Source organism: Mercenaria mercenaria, chromosome 1, assembly GCF_021730395.1.
Source record: "Mercenaria mercenaria strain notata chromosome 1, MADL_Memer_1, whole genome shotgun sequence".
Taxonomy (NCBI): Eukaryota; Metazoa; Mollusca; class Bivalvia; order Venerida; family Veneridae; genus Mercenaria; species Mercenaria mercenaria.
In genome coordinates, this window is record NC_069361.1 from 70,657,008 (window position 1) to 70,671,117 (window position 14,110).

Sequence of the window (14,110 nt, forward strand, 5' to 3'; positions counted from 1 at the left end):
TTTAGTTTTATTTAAATTGACTGCGTCAAAATATAGTAGCCTCGGAAATGTAAGTAATCAGTATTTATGTTTTACTATTTCATTTGCAAGAATTCGAATTCAATAAGTTCTGATCTACAATATTTTAAAATATCACGAAAACAAAGATCGCAGAGCACATTTCTGGTTTTTTACACTCCTCAGATAAATATAAAATCAGTACAATGTTTAGAAAATTACGTATTTCGACTGTTTTTCAGTTTAATTATTGAATGTGTAACTTAAGTTACTTCTAAAGATAATCACCAGAATCTCTCATTTTCATATTCATTCCACATAGGCTTGAAAACATCAACTCATATCAACTAAAGGAACACCAGGATCAATGATGAATTTTATATGGAGTCTGGCAATAAAACATTCTTTGTTTCCTTCAGACGTTTGATACTTCCGACCGACAGGAATATCAAAATCCCACAGGAAAAGTACAGCAATCCAGGAAAAAATCCATTCTGCCAAAATTAAAATGTGCATTTAGTTTTCTTTCAAGCAATAATTCATTTTCAGATGTCCGAATACAGCGGTAAAAATACGGGGAAAATATCTCATTACTTTAAAAGTGTGTCGTTTTGTTACAGTACTTAATAACATGAGAGCAGAGATGTAAATTGTGTTACATTCGTTCTTCAGTCATTGTTAATTATACAATCTCTGATAGTAAAACTCAAAATATCATCAATGAACTGATTTTATCATTTTGTTCCGTTTCAGTTGGTTCATATTATGCAAATTATTTTATATAAATTAGCTAATATGCTTATTCAGCATAAAGAACATCAATGAAAACACCGAGGGACTTTCGGACCAAATTAAAATGTATCTAAATATTTTATCATGTTTTCTTCATTTTTAAGTGTTCTCATTAATATTCATGCGTATGCAGACTATCAATTTTGGTATGTTATAAAATAAAAGCCATTGGATTCAGCTCAACTTTGATATTCTTTTGTCAAAAAGAACTGGCGGACATGATGGACATATCACATACGTTTTGACGTGACGTAAAAGACCTGGCTGCTCCGGAAAGAATGAACTTATATTGTAGTTGAAAATATTATTTTAACGGAAACATTTTATATTCTCACAGATATTGACATTCCAAAGTATCTACTACCTATGAAAAATTGTCTTGAAGAATGCAATGTTGTAATTACTGACTCCAACAGGATACGCCCATGGGTTTGTGAAACGTCCACATATCTTCTAAAGAAATGTTAGCATTTCTACAGGTATCTCATTTACGGGAGCAACCCCTTATCGAATTTATAAGGTCTCAAGTATTTTATCTGTCTTTCAATAAAAAAAAAATACTCCAAGCGCGCAAGAAGTGCAGCACGAGAACAACAAATGAAGTAAAGCTTTTAAAACTTGTTATTTTTGTAATCGATACATAATTATTTTCTCAGCATTTTATGCAATTTGGAAACAAAAAGAAAATTATTTAATAAATCAAAAGAACTTACAATATAAATCAGTAATGGAGCAGCAATTGCACCAAGTCTTCCAACTGTTGACTGAAAACCATAACCTATTGTCCTGAAATACGTTATAACATATTTACAAGTAATTGCCGATGTAATTGATAACCGCCTATTGTCTATTTAATATTCTAACACGATCCGCAGTAATTGCTATATAACCATATAGCGAAATCGCCTATACATGAATCTACGATAAAATATGCTGTTACATTTCACCCCCTACGATTCTGACATAAAATATTCTCTTCTGTTCCGTTACATAAGAATTATTTCAGGGCTAAACGGTTGAAAACAACATTTCAAAAACAGAATTATGATAGAAAGCCATACTGACTTATGTGTAGGACCGTAAAACACGTTTTGATCTCTACGAACGAATTCAATTAGCTCAATTACCATTCAGCGGTGACGTCATAAATATATGACATAAAGTATGACGTCATAATGATGTGACGTCATATTAAAGTTAAACTTGTAACTCGTAACACAGGGTCAGCTAACCTAATTTGATTATTCTGTTCATAAATAATTTGCGAGCTGTTAGATAACTAGTTTATAAATACTTCTCAAAATTCTAATAAAATAGGAATACTTATCTATACGTTCTATTAGCCATGCAACACTTTCTAACCATGGGGGTAAATTGTAACTGCATATGATCCGAATGACGTATTACGCAGAGAAAGTAGTACTGTAAAATGCGAATTATTTTGCGTTGTTAGAATCGAAATAATAAATATGTTCCAATAATTTTATCAGTTAATAAAATATGGGCAGGAGTTTGGATGCGTAATAATTAAATCACGAGTGCGTAGCACGAGTGGTTTAATTATTCGCATCCGAACGACTGATAAAATATAGGAACAGATTTATTATTTCTTAAATCCTACTTTGAACTACTGAAACATTAGTTGTGTATAAGATAATTAAGCATTGTTTGTAAGACAAAAACACGTATGACATTGATCAAATCTAAAAGATGTACAAATTTAAAACGCGCTGTGATTTTAAAAATGTCGGCTATTTCTATACCTGATTTACTTGAAAAGAACAAAATTATGTTTGCGTCTTTTCTAGTGATTCGTGAAAAACGTTCTTAACCCTGCGGCACCGTTAGTGGTACAAAGATATGACTTACCTCACTACAGTGGGATACAATTCCGTTGTGTAAACAATAAGCGTCATTAGTGCCGTTGTGACAGTCATTTTTGCGAACAAGGAAATAACCAGTGTGGCAAATTTTAGAGATATAGAAGGCACTGAGAGTTTATCTGTAATGAGAAATAACAAAGTAACGACTGACGATCATTGCTAAATGACAGAAACGTAGACATAGTTCTAAAATATTTTGAAACAATTAAAACAGCAAAATATGTAGTAATTATTCTATTTTATTAGTACCATATGTAATTCGGGTTTGAAAGTTAAAAAAGGTTTATGACAAGAATGGGATTTTTTTTAAAAATTTAGATTTAAAGTCTTTTGATATATTTTTCTACTATTACATGCATCACCTACTTATAAACCTAATTTTAAAAATCTCTATCTGAGAAATAAAATATTTCTTACCGAAATGTTGCAGTATGCCAGAAATACAACAGAGTATACTTGACACACCGTGCACAACGTAGCAAACTTTCTTTCTACCAAATCTAAAATGCAGTATATATCTTTAGAGAACAGATAAATTGCAACAGTTATTTTTTAAATTTAGCATTTGCAAACTAGGTAAATTGTTGAAGCTTGGTAGGATTCTATTATAGGTCAGAGGCAAACAGAGGAGAATTCAAAAATCGAAGATTGTACAACATATGGCAAATCATTTAGACACGGAATGGTGAATTCCTATGTAATGGTCAAGTGTAGATCGCTGAAATTGTAAAGAAGGTTGTATGCAAACGGCATCAATTTCTGAATGTATTAGGGCACAGGTTCATACGAAAGCAGCATGCTGACTGAGCTTACAATATCTGTAACATGTAGACAGCATACATATAATCACGTGTATTTTGTCAAAATTATTTTTACCTGTTCACTAAAGGACCGGTTACTAAATAAGCGGCAACATCCACTAGGTTGATAAGGAATATGGATAGATAAATGTCTACAGAAATGCTTTCCATTCCTAGTGCCATACTAAACCACGCTGTATTAATAGCAAACCTTGAAAATAAAATGTGATTTGATAGATAGATAGATAGATAGATAGATAGATTTGCGCGTCTTTCTTTCTTGTCTAATCTGTTGTTGAATGTAAAGTTACAATAAACAACTTAGGACATTTGTGTAACTTTTCAGCTAGTTTGTTGGGGGAAGACATGGATTCTATCACTTTGCCCATCATTTTAGCAAAAAAGTCCCTCGGTAGAACCATAGAACAATGATGTCTTTAAACCTCAAAAAAGAGGCTGGAGTTAAATATCTTCTGGGAATCGGTATGAATTCAAATCGTTCCACAATTCTATATCAGTAAATCATGTATATACGAATGGCTCGATGAAACATACAGATGCCACATCTTTTTATAGTACCCTGCGTGTGTCAGATATGCAAATTGCTATAGTATAAAACAAAAAAATATCTATTTAAACTACCAACAGTAAAATGCTAAATATAAATGGGTTAGTATTGATTTTTACAAGTTGTCAAGATTTCACGATACAACACTTTTGTAAGATAATGGTTCATATACTGTGAAATCATTATTGTTCGTGGGGGATTAATTTTCGTGGATTTTTTTGTTCAGCTCAACCACGAAATTAAGTCCCAACGGACAAATTATGCCGACGATAATGTAAATTGTACTAAATGTCCCCTAAAAAAGACAACATAGCCGTCCGATCTGGTTCGTGATTGTGTGCATACGGCAGTACTGACCTGTAGCTTTCGTGTAGCTTATGGAAGCTCCATCGACGATAATCATACGTATGCGCCGGAACAAAACCGACTATTCATTCAGACATTCACTTGTGGATTGTTTAGGCCTAACTTAAAGCTAGTTTCTGTTTAAATTTCAATGTGGATGTATTTTTGACAATTTGGTAGGAAAAACATACTATTTGAACAACTTTCTAGAAAAGTCCTTTATTTTCTTTAAAAATACTATAAATTACTTGCCAAAGTATTGATAAAGGTAGAGTAATATTGCGCAGCTCTTTCAGCGTCCATAAATTGGCGACCGAATATACAGAATTTGTGTTGGATATTGTGTTTATTTCTGTTTCTGCAGCATCGAATACTGTCTTCAGGTCTGGTTTAGGCACCCTGTTTACATGTGCTACGAAGCCGATCGATCTTTCAGCGCGCTCAAACTTCAGCCGAGATACCAACCATCTAAAACTTTCTGGAACAAAGCTGTAATAAGTATTAGGAGGACGTATTGATTGTGCATATAACGAGTAACAAGTTAAATTTGAGGATCATCAGTCTAAAATTGTAACTTTAATTCCAAAATATAGCAAATGGTTGCATTTCCACCCCATTGCCAAATGTTATTTGACTGAATATCTGAAGTTATCTTGACAAAGAGGTGAGGGAATCAATGGTTTCTAAATGAAACTTTATATGAGAGTAATACGTAAAATAAACATCCAAAGAATGAAGGAATTTATAAAATCATATTAATGTTATTAAGAAAAGTCGTGCCAAAATTGACGTTAATACAATGAAGATTAATCGCTTTAAGTAAATTTACATTACCACAAAACTATTAGAAAGATCATTCCGGTGACTGTTTTCAGTAGATGTATTCTTCTCCAATCATGTAACCCCCATGAGATCAGCGCATAAAGCATAGATATGAAAGGCTCAGAAGGAATACACACTACTAACGGTCGCCAAGGCTGCGGTACAAATTCTATCATCTGCGGGAATTGTACTGTAAACCAAATTCCAACTCCAATGCCAATGAAGAAACGAATAATCAAGTAGGCCTGCCATGACTGAGTAAAATAGCCGACGAAATTAAAGAGAACCATTGTAGAAACTGCTGTTAACAAAGCTGGTTTGCGGCCAATCGTGGCTGCCATCTGACCACCGCTGATGGATCCTATAAGAACACCTACCATTTGAATTGATGTAATTAAAGCCACAATCCATCTTCTGTCACAAACAAGGTTCCACTGTTAATGGCAATGAATATTATTGATATATATTATATACCCTTCTGAAATACGCTCATTCAGTCGAAATGAGTGCACGCGCGGGTCCGCAAAAAGCGATATTGACCTGCAAAAGTGATAATGACTCTTGTGATATATTTTTTCATATATATATGAAATATGGGCCAGTCAAATGAATGCATTTGGGATGGGCATATAATATAACAATTATAGTCTTATGTTTTGGTCAATACATGTTTTTACGGACCTGCAAAAATGATATTGACCTCGGACTGCGTCCTCGGTCAATATCATTTTACAGGTCCGTAAAAACGCTTATTGACCTCAACATAAGTCAATAACTGTATAAAATGTTATGAAGAAGTACGAAAAAACCGTTATTTACAAGCTTTTCTGAAAGAAGGCAAGGATATCATCAAGTATTATTTTTATCTATACATACTTTATGTACTTTTTCTTATAGTCGGTATCGTGCATGCGACCTGCACAAATATAGAAAGTGGCAATGTTATCTGGTAAGTGTAACTACAAAAAAATCAATGAGTTCTTGCACACGATGTATTTGTTGTACTGCAACATCATGTATATACATTTCTGTCTTACAATTTAAAGTTTCGTAAATCAAAAAGATAAAGTCACCCTGGACAGCGCTCCAGATAATATACTACTAGTCTATTATAGCAGAGTTCTTTTCTAAAGATTAGGGCAATTTATATTATAATTTCCCGAAATACTGTGTTTTTGAATACCAAAATATGTCAGTTTGGTAACGAGCCAGTTGTCATACAAATTGCACACAGATACACAAAAGTGTAAATTTTAGACCCAGGTCAAATTTTAGATTAAATTCCATCAATTAAAAAAGATTATTCTGTCAAATTATCTAACGGAACTTTTATACTGCACAAAGCTGCGACGGTTAGGCATTGAATCTACGATGCGGCTAGTCTAGATTAGTTTTGACAGAGTTAAGGATCAGACAAAAAAAAAAAACGACCCTGTTAACCTTAGACCTATACGTATGACCTTGACCTTGGGGCTAGGGGTCTGTCTGAATCTTGCGCATGACATGTCGTCTCATTATGAGCAACATTTATGCCATGTTTTTAAGATTCCTCTATAGGTAACAGAGTTACAACACGAACAAGAATTTACACGGACGCACACACGCATACACGGACGGATGGACGGACGCACGCATGGACGGACGGTGCGAATTTAATATGCCCACCTTTAGGGTCATAAAAATGACCAGCCCTGGCTGATATAGTATTGCGTGTTGATCAGATAAAACCGCACTATCGACATTAGTTGCAAAGATGATGTTCATGTTAATAAAAGGTTTCCAAGAAAATATACCTCCGATACAATGGTATTCATGTTTTGTGGAAATACGTATGCGCTGCATGTGTCATTTGGTCCGACCGAGCACAGGCGGTTTGTTGAAATTTCACTCAGGTTTAAATGAGAAAGTGAAGAAAACTTAATGTTCAGTGTCTGACAATTGAAGCCAGGATCGTAGCCAATAAAGGCCATAGCCAGTATGCTCCAGACAGTTATGGTGCTTACGCTGTGAATTATTACACAGAGAAGTTTTTGCATTAGTCCACATCCGCCAAGTTCTTCAATCAGGTGCTCAAGTTGAGAACTGTATGACAACATTCTAAAATACAGAACACGTTTAGTTGAAAGATGAAGAATATATAATGTCGTTTTAACGTATGGTCTCTAGACAATGAGGTTAAAATAATATAACTGCTCTATAGCCCCGCCCAAATATATCGTATCTATTTTGCCTTTTAGAATATTTAATTAAATCATCATGACAATATATGGATAATACACGGTTTTGTGTATTAACGTTCTGTAGAACAAAGATGTTTTGTCGTATTTTTGCATAAAAACATGTCACGACGAATAAATTTATTGTTTTCATATGACTTGTGATGACTAAACGATTCCGGTACAATTTGTGATGGCTTAACGATTCCGGATTAAATTGCATCTTTAATTCTACAAGAAGAGGTTAGACGCAGATACTAGATGCCAATCCGCGCAAAAATACAAATACCTCCCTGGCAAAGTATTTTTGTTTTGTTTTTAAAATGTCGTGCATAAACAGTACGTGAATCGTCTTGTTTGTGTACGATTTTCCTCCCTTTAATACATTGGCGGATCCTATGAAAAAAGTAGTTTTATGCAAGAATGAACATGTAAATAGGAAATAAAACAATTCTAGTTTACCTTTGAAACTTTTAGCCTAACAACTGTAACACTAAGTGAATTCAGTTTCCCTTTTATGATTTCATTTTACAGTAAACCAAAAGCTTAATTCTTTCATTTCTTCAACTTGCATTAAAAAAAGATCATGCTAATGAATAAGCTATCATAGTGATAAGAACGACGTATGTTCAATATCTGAATTTCTTGGGTATTAAACATTTATAGATTCGTACGAAATAAGAGAAGAAGATTTCCCCAAAATCCGCTAAGTACAAATTCATTTATGAGTTATGAATTACCATTAATCTTTATTTCAATTGATTGCTTACGAAAGAAAGAAAAAAGTGTTTTGCAAAGTTTAATAAAATAATCTTAATGTTCCTACCTGAATTTTGTTTAGACATGCAAGTACATATCCACACAAAATGCCTATTATTGTATTTCACCACTGATACATGACAATATATTCCCTTATCAAATTTAATATATACGCCAATATTTCATTATAATATAGACTTAAATTTTTTAAAACGTAATTATAATGAAACAGCGGATGTATCCCAGTTATTTTTGTATTACATAAATAACATACAATACATATAATGAAATGTTTCCCTTCTTACATTGTTTTAATTGTTATTACATTTCATGTAGAATTATAACTTAAAATTCTCAAACTATTGAAACCCAAGGAAAAAGAGGTCGAGGGTTCGATCTCCGCACTAGGTGTATTTCCCTAGTAAGCATTACACAGATAACAATATGTCTGAAACCATTGGTTTTCTGGTGGAAGTTTTCAATAACAAACAACGAGCAAATCGGTACTAATTGTAGTGCACAATTTAAAATTTTCTAAAATGAAGATTACTTACTAAAATACAGTTGCATTTATTGACAAGAAGACATTTTGCGCTTTCTATCATTTTGTTTTGTTGGGTTTAACGTCACATCGATAAAATCACAAGTCATATAGCAACTTTACCGCTTGTGATGGTAAAGGAAGACCCGAGATGTCCCTCCGTAAATTATTTCATCACGGTCGGGCACCTGGGTAGAAGAACATACCTTCCATTAGGCAACTCGATAGGTTGCTTACATGAAGAATGAAAAAATGAAAACCCCGAGAGAGGCTAGAACCCACATCGGAGAAGGAGAGGTGATTCGAAGTCAGCAACCTCAACCACTTGGCCGTCGAGGCCCCATGCGTTTAAAGGATCACAATTGCTAACAAAGTAAGTTTCACTACCCTTGGACACAAAGCACGTTATTCATTACCCTACAAATTGAAGTTAATTCTCATATACTTTATCCGCGGAAATGCAAAACGTATCAGTAAGAAATGTTGGTAATACGACAGAACCACTGTCTCTCTAAAAGAAAAGGTGTCACCCCGGTATAGAAGTACTTCCGGGTCGTTGTATCCTAGAAAGTAGTTCTTTGAAATTTTGAAGTTCCCAATTTAACGCTATCCCTACTTTGACATGTTATATTCCAAATGTATTTATTGATACTGTGTACATTTTTTGTCATTTCTGATGTCTTTAACAGTTGTTTTATGTGTGTTTTTCAGGATTACATTTCTGTGCGGAAGGATTAAAAAACTACACCAGACTGGTGGCCATGACAGATGTCAGTGGGAAATTTAAACATGGACTAGATACTTTGATGTGTAGCAAAAAAGTTCATCGTTGATGGTGGTGTTTTTCTGTGATATATTGACTGGGATAGTATTACTCCTCAGAAATACAGAGCTGTCAATGCTGCAATTTTGTTGTGAAATTCACAATCCATGTCCAAAAGTGCTTGTTTTTACTATACAGCAAAGAAGGAGAAATTGTACCGGGCCGACACCTATATGGCAAATTCAGAAAGTGGAATATCTCAGCAACCATAGGGTTTACAGTCATGAAACTTCACACACTAGTAGCTGATAACAATACAAATCAGTGGCTAAAAGGATATTTCCAAGGTTTGTGAAATTTTAATTTTATTCAAATTTTAAAAATTCAGTAGTTGAATTTTCTTTGAAATTTGAGTAATAGTTGTCTCCTCTTGATTTGTCAGTCTTCTACTATAGTGCAAAGACACTGAACAAGCAGGAAGCTTTAAAAAGGCTATATGAAAAGAAGACACATAAGTTTTTTCACTTTAATTTTAAGAAAAAAATATAAATTTAAATTTCTTAAATTTTTAAAAAAAAATTTCTATTTCGCATAGCGTCTCTTTTCCGAAGAATTTATAAGTATATATATGTGAACATGTTACATAGTGCCGCAGTAGACCGTGGATGAACAGTGTCGTATGTGTGGAAGCTGTACATTTTGGACCGGATGGGTTTATAAATGAGGCTATAGTCGGTTTCGTAACAGGAGTCGGAGAGACTGATTGCTTGTCGGGCCTGGATCTCGAACCGGTCACGGTGTTATTACACTGATGTTAAAGCCAGTCAGCAGGCGTCTCATATATGATATAAAGAAATTTGCGTGAATGTTCGTTCCCTTGCGTATGAGACGCATAACTAATATTACACGAAATAATTATTTTTCTCATTTCAGTCAAATCCAATGTGCTACCGGCATTTTGGCATTGAAGGACGTTGCTTACCGGGTGTGCCGAGTGCATTTGTCGGCATTATTAATGTATAACAAGTTTTCTTTACACTGACAGGACATTGGTTGTATTACACAGGGAATTACATGGAGGTTGCTTCAGTGTGATAAAATAGTTGTTGTTGTTGTTTTTGTGTATTATTTTATTTATTCATTTGTTTTTTCAGTTTAGAACATATTCCGAGCTTTCAGCTTCAGCCCGCATCAGGCCGTTGTCAGATACATTCTGCCTTGAATGGGATGCTTCTATTCTGATTTGCTTTCAGATTTACAACGCAGGTCTGTGTTACTAAGAAAATATTTAACGGGGCTGATTTCCTGGGTCGGCCTCGTGCAGTTTCCTTAATATGTATTTGTCCTGGTACCGACTGGAAACACAACTTGACGGTATTTGTATTTCAGTTTTGCTCGATTCATTCTACTTTATTCTTTAGATAGGACTTTTCCTGTTGGGACTTTTATTCATGTTTTTCTGTATGTTGTTTTTTCATAGCATTTATGTGTTCAATTCTTTTAAATGTGCATTTCAGATACTTTGTTGTCTGTGCTGAAAGAGGTTGTCTGGTAATAGTTATTTTAATATTCTTTTCACTGTTTCAGCTAACATATATGTAGAAAATTATTCAGTTGCAGTGTTTTAATGACAGACTTCCTGTAAAGTTCCTGAACCAGTTGATATCAGAATGATAAAGAAATGATAGATGGTACCAATCTGTGAATATTATGTCACTTTTTTCTATAGGTGTTCCTGATCACACTTAGAACTATACACACACACTCAGCTGTTTCTCAAGAAAGGCCGACACCGGTTCACAATCTTTCTTTTGTCATTTACAGGCGATGAATTCCATATGTCAGAAGGAAATTTTGAATCGTACAACCAGTCAGCAGCTACCCATAAACCAGACCAACCTATTAAGTCGAGCGGGCAGAAGCTGTGATTCCCAGTGTAACACCGCAGAATGACGGCTAGTTTTTCGGTAAGCGATTTACATGTTCCACCGGTGCATTGCCCTCTGGTCCTAATGTCTTTAGTCAGAACTGTAGCCTAAAATGTCAGTAACTGCTTGACAGTTTCAGGGGTACCCTGAGCTGTGTCTGGCTCCAGTTGGAGTTCTTGACCTTCCGCACTTGCCTGCTTCCAAGATGGCGCGGATCGGCTTTTCATTTGGCGTTTCAGGCATTGTTCGGCTTAGCCGAGAAATAATTCATTTTAAGATAGGCTGTGATGTATTGATCTGTTTTACTTCCAGTAATTGTCATAAATATAATCACATATTGGTCTTTGCTTGTGGGTTTTGGTCTTTCAATCATTAAAAGTTTCATTTTTCTGCAATTGTAGTGGGTAAATTATGCATTTTTTACTAAAAATTGCATATTTTTAAAGTAAATACTCATTTTGATACATCATTTTTCAAAATAAATAAGCTTAAAGTTACATAAAACATACTATAAGCATTAACTAGTGATATCACAGTTGATTTCATGAAAATCTGATTGAAATTTTCAGAAGGAAAGCAAATTTTGTAATGTGCCTTTTTTTCTTCAAAATTCGGTTTCCAAGCCAATTTCTCCGCAAAGTAGGTCTAATGTTTGAAATGTTTCTGCGGGACAAAATTTTCTTTGCGATGACAATGTCTTGTGTAACTTTTCTCGCAAAACCCTAAGTTACAAGATTTTATGGGAAAATTTGGCTAAAATTTAAAAAATTTTATAAGATTTAGGTGTCACCCCGGTATAGAAGTACTTCCGGGTCGTTGTATCCTAGAAAGTAGTTCTTTGAAATTTTGAAGTTCCCAATTTAACGCTATCCCTACTTTGACATGTTATATTCCAAATGTATTTATTGATTTCTGTGTACATTTTTTGTCATTTCTGATGTCTTTAACAGTTGTTTTATGTGTGTTTTTCAGGATTACATTTCTGTGCGGAAGGATTAAAAAACTACACCAGACTGGTGGCCATGACAGATGTCAGTGGGAAATTTAAACATGGACTAGATACTTTGATGTGTAGCAAAAAAGTTCATCGTTGATGGTGGTGTTTTTCTGTGATATATTGACTGGGATAGTATTACTCCTCAGAAATACAGAGCTGTCAATGCTGCAATTTTGTTGTGAAATTCACAATCCATGTCCAAAAGTGCTTGTTTTACTATACAGCAAAGAAGGAGAAATTGTACCGGGCCGACACCAAAAAGGAACAACCGGCCCGTAGCCATTTTATATGTAAACACGGGAATTTCATTTGAAGATGTTGTCAAAAGAAAAAGGCCATCTTGTTGAAGCTAAACGTTAGGACAAGGAGCCAGATTGTAGCCCCGGACTTTCTCTTCATTGTGATTTAAAACATATTAAAATTTAAACTAGCGCAACCGGAAAGTGGTGAGAAAAGTATCGATCTTTGTTGCGTAATAGATTATATAATGAGCAAAATTATCTAATAATCACTGATAGGTCCGCAAGGCGATTTCCAAATAGTTTTACTTAGAGTTTGCACTTGATGAGTGGACACTGTTTGACGACAATTTGGACCCTGATTTTATACCTGCAACTGATGCTAAAATGGTTTTGCACATCACCTGATAATTTTACCATATAACAATAAAAAGTATCGCCAATATGATGGCAATATCGTAAAATGCTGTTATCGAACGAAATTTAGAACCAGATGTTGTATCCAAATGGAACATCTGAAAAGCGTTATTTCACTCTTGAGTGTTCTCAAAGGAAGAGTACTAGGGCTTATTCGACGCCGCCAGGAGGCGGTGTCGAGTATATGGGATACACTTTTATTTTGGACCCTCTAAAGATGGTAATGAATAGTTTCGGAATGCTAAACTGAACACATTGAATAGTTTGTAAAAGGACCCTCGATATTGCACGATAGATTTTATTGAATAAACAAAAAAATGGCAAAAAGAAAACATAAGAAATGCATGTAATGCAACTTATTATGTGATATAAAACAATGTTATCTGTCTTTCCTCTCTTTATTTGTAGAGCAGAAAATATTTATTTTATTTACAATTTCGTCAAAATGTTGATCCGATTTATTGATAAGGGAGGTTACTCTGTAAGTCAAGATTTCTATTTCTGACCTTAGTATGACATACTTACCTCTCTAGTTTTCTATAAATAGAACACACCGCAGATGCAACGCGTGAATTGCGAACAACGTTCATGCATTTTACAATAGCCTTTCAGTAAACTTCGAAGAGAATATTAAAAAATAAAAATACGGAAAATTACACTTTGCCTGCATAAAATTCCTTGAAAAAACATATTAACAAATTAAATAAAGGAATCAATAAGCGTGTATATGTTGAAATGAACATAGGAAGTGTCGCTGTTAACTTATTTTTGGTGGCTGCTAGCAGCCACCAGTGTCAAAAAGAATACTCCGTTTGAAAAATCTTGTCAGTTCTTAAGACCATCATAACAACACAATCAAAAATAGTTCCAAGCTTTCTAGGTAAACAATTATCTACACAACGTGCATAATTTGAAAAGCTACAATATATGCCTTAATACCATTTTTAATGTAAATTCGGCGACTAAAATCAATTAAAACTGAGGTAAACGTTTTAATTAAAACACCAACGTGTATGAATACAAATATGCAAATTTATGGTCAC

At 34.2% G+C, this 14,110-nt stretch overlaps 1 protein-coding gene across 1 annotated transcript; it reads right to left on the reverse strand.

Moving 5' to 3' along the window:
• Positions 1-2,787, reverse strand: LOC123545506 (solute carrier family 22 member 7-like). Its single transcript, XM_045331829.2, has 3 exons — positions 2,659-2,787; positions 1,503-1,575; positions 1-491 (listed from the first exon to the last, which is right to left on the reverse strand). Exons 1-3 carry the CDS (start codon positions 2,724-2,726, stop codon positions 375-377), a joined length of 258 nt encoding a protein of 85 aa, XP_045187764.1. The 5' UTR covers positions 2,727-2,787; the 3' UTR covers positions 1-374.
• Between the last annotated feature and the right edge of the window lie 11,323 nt (positions 2,788-14,110).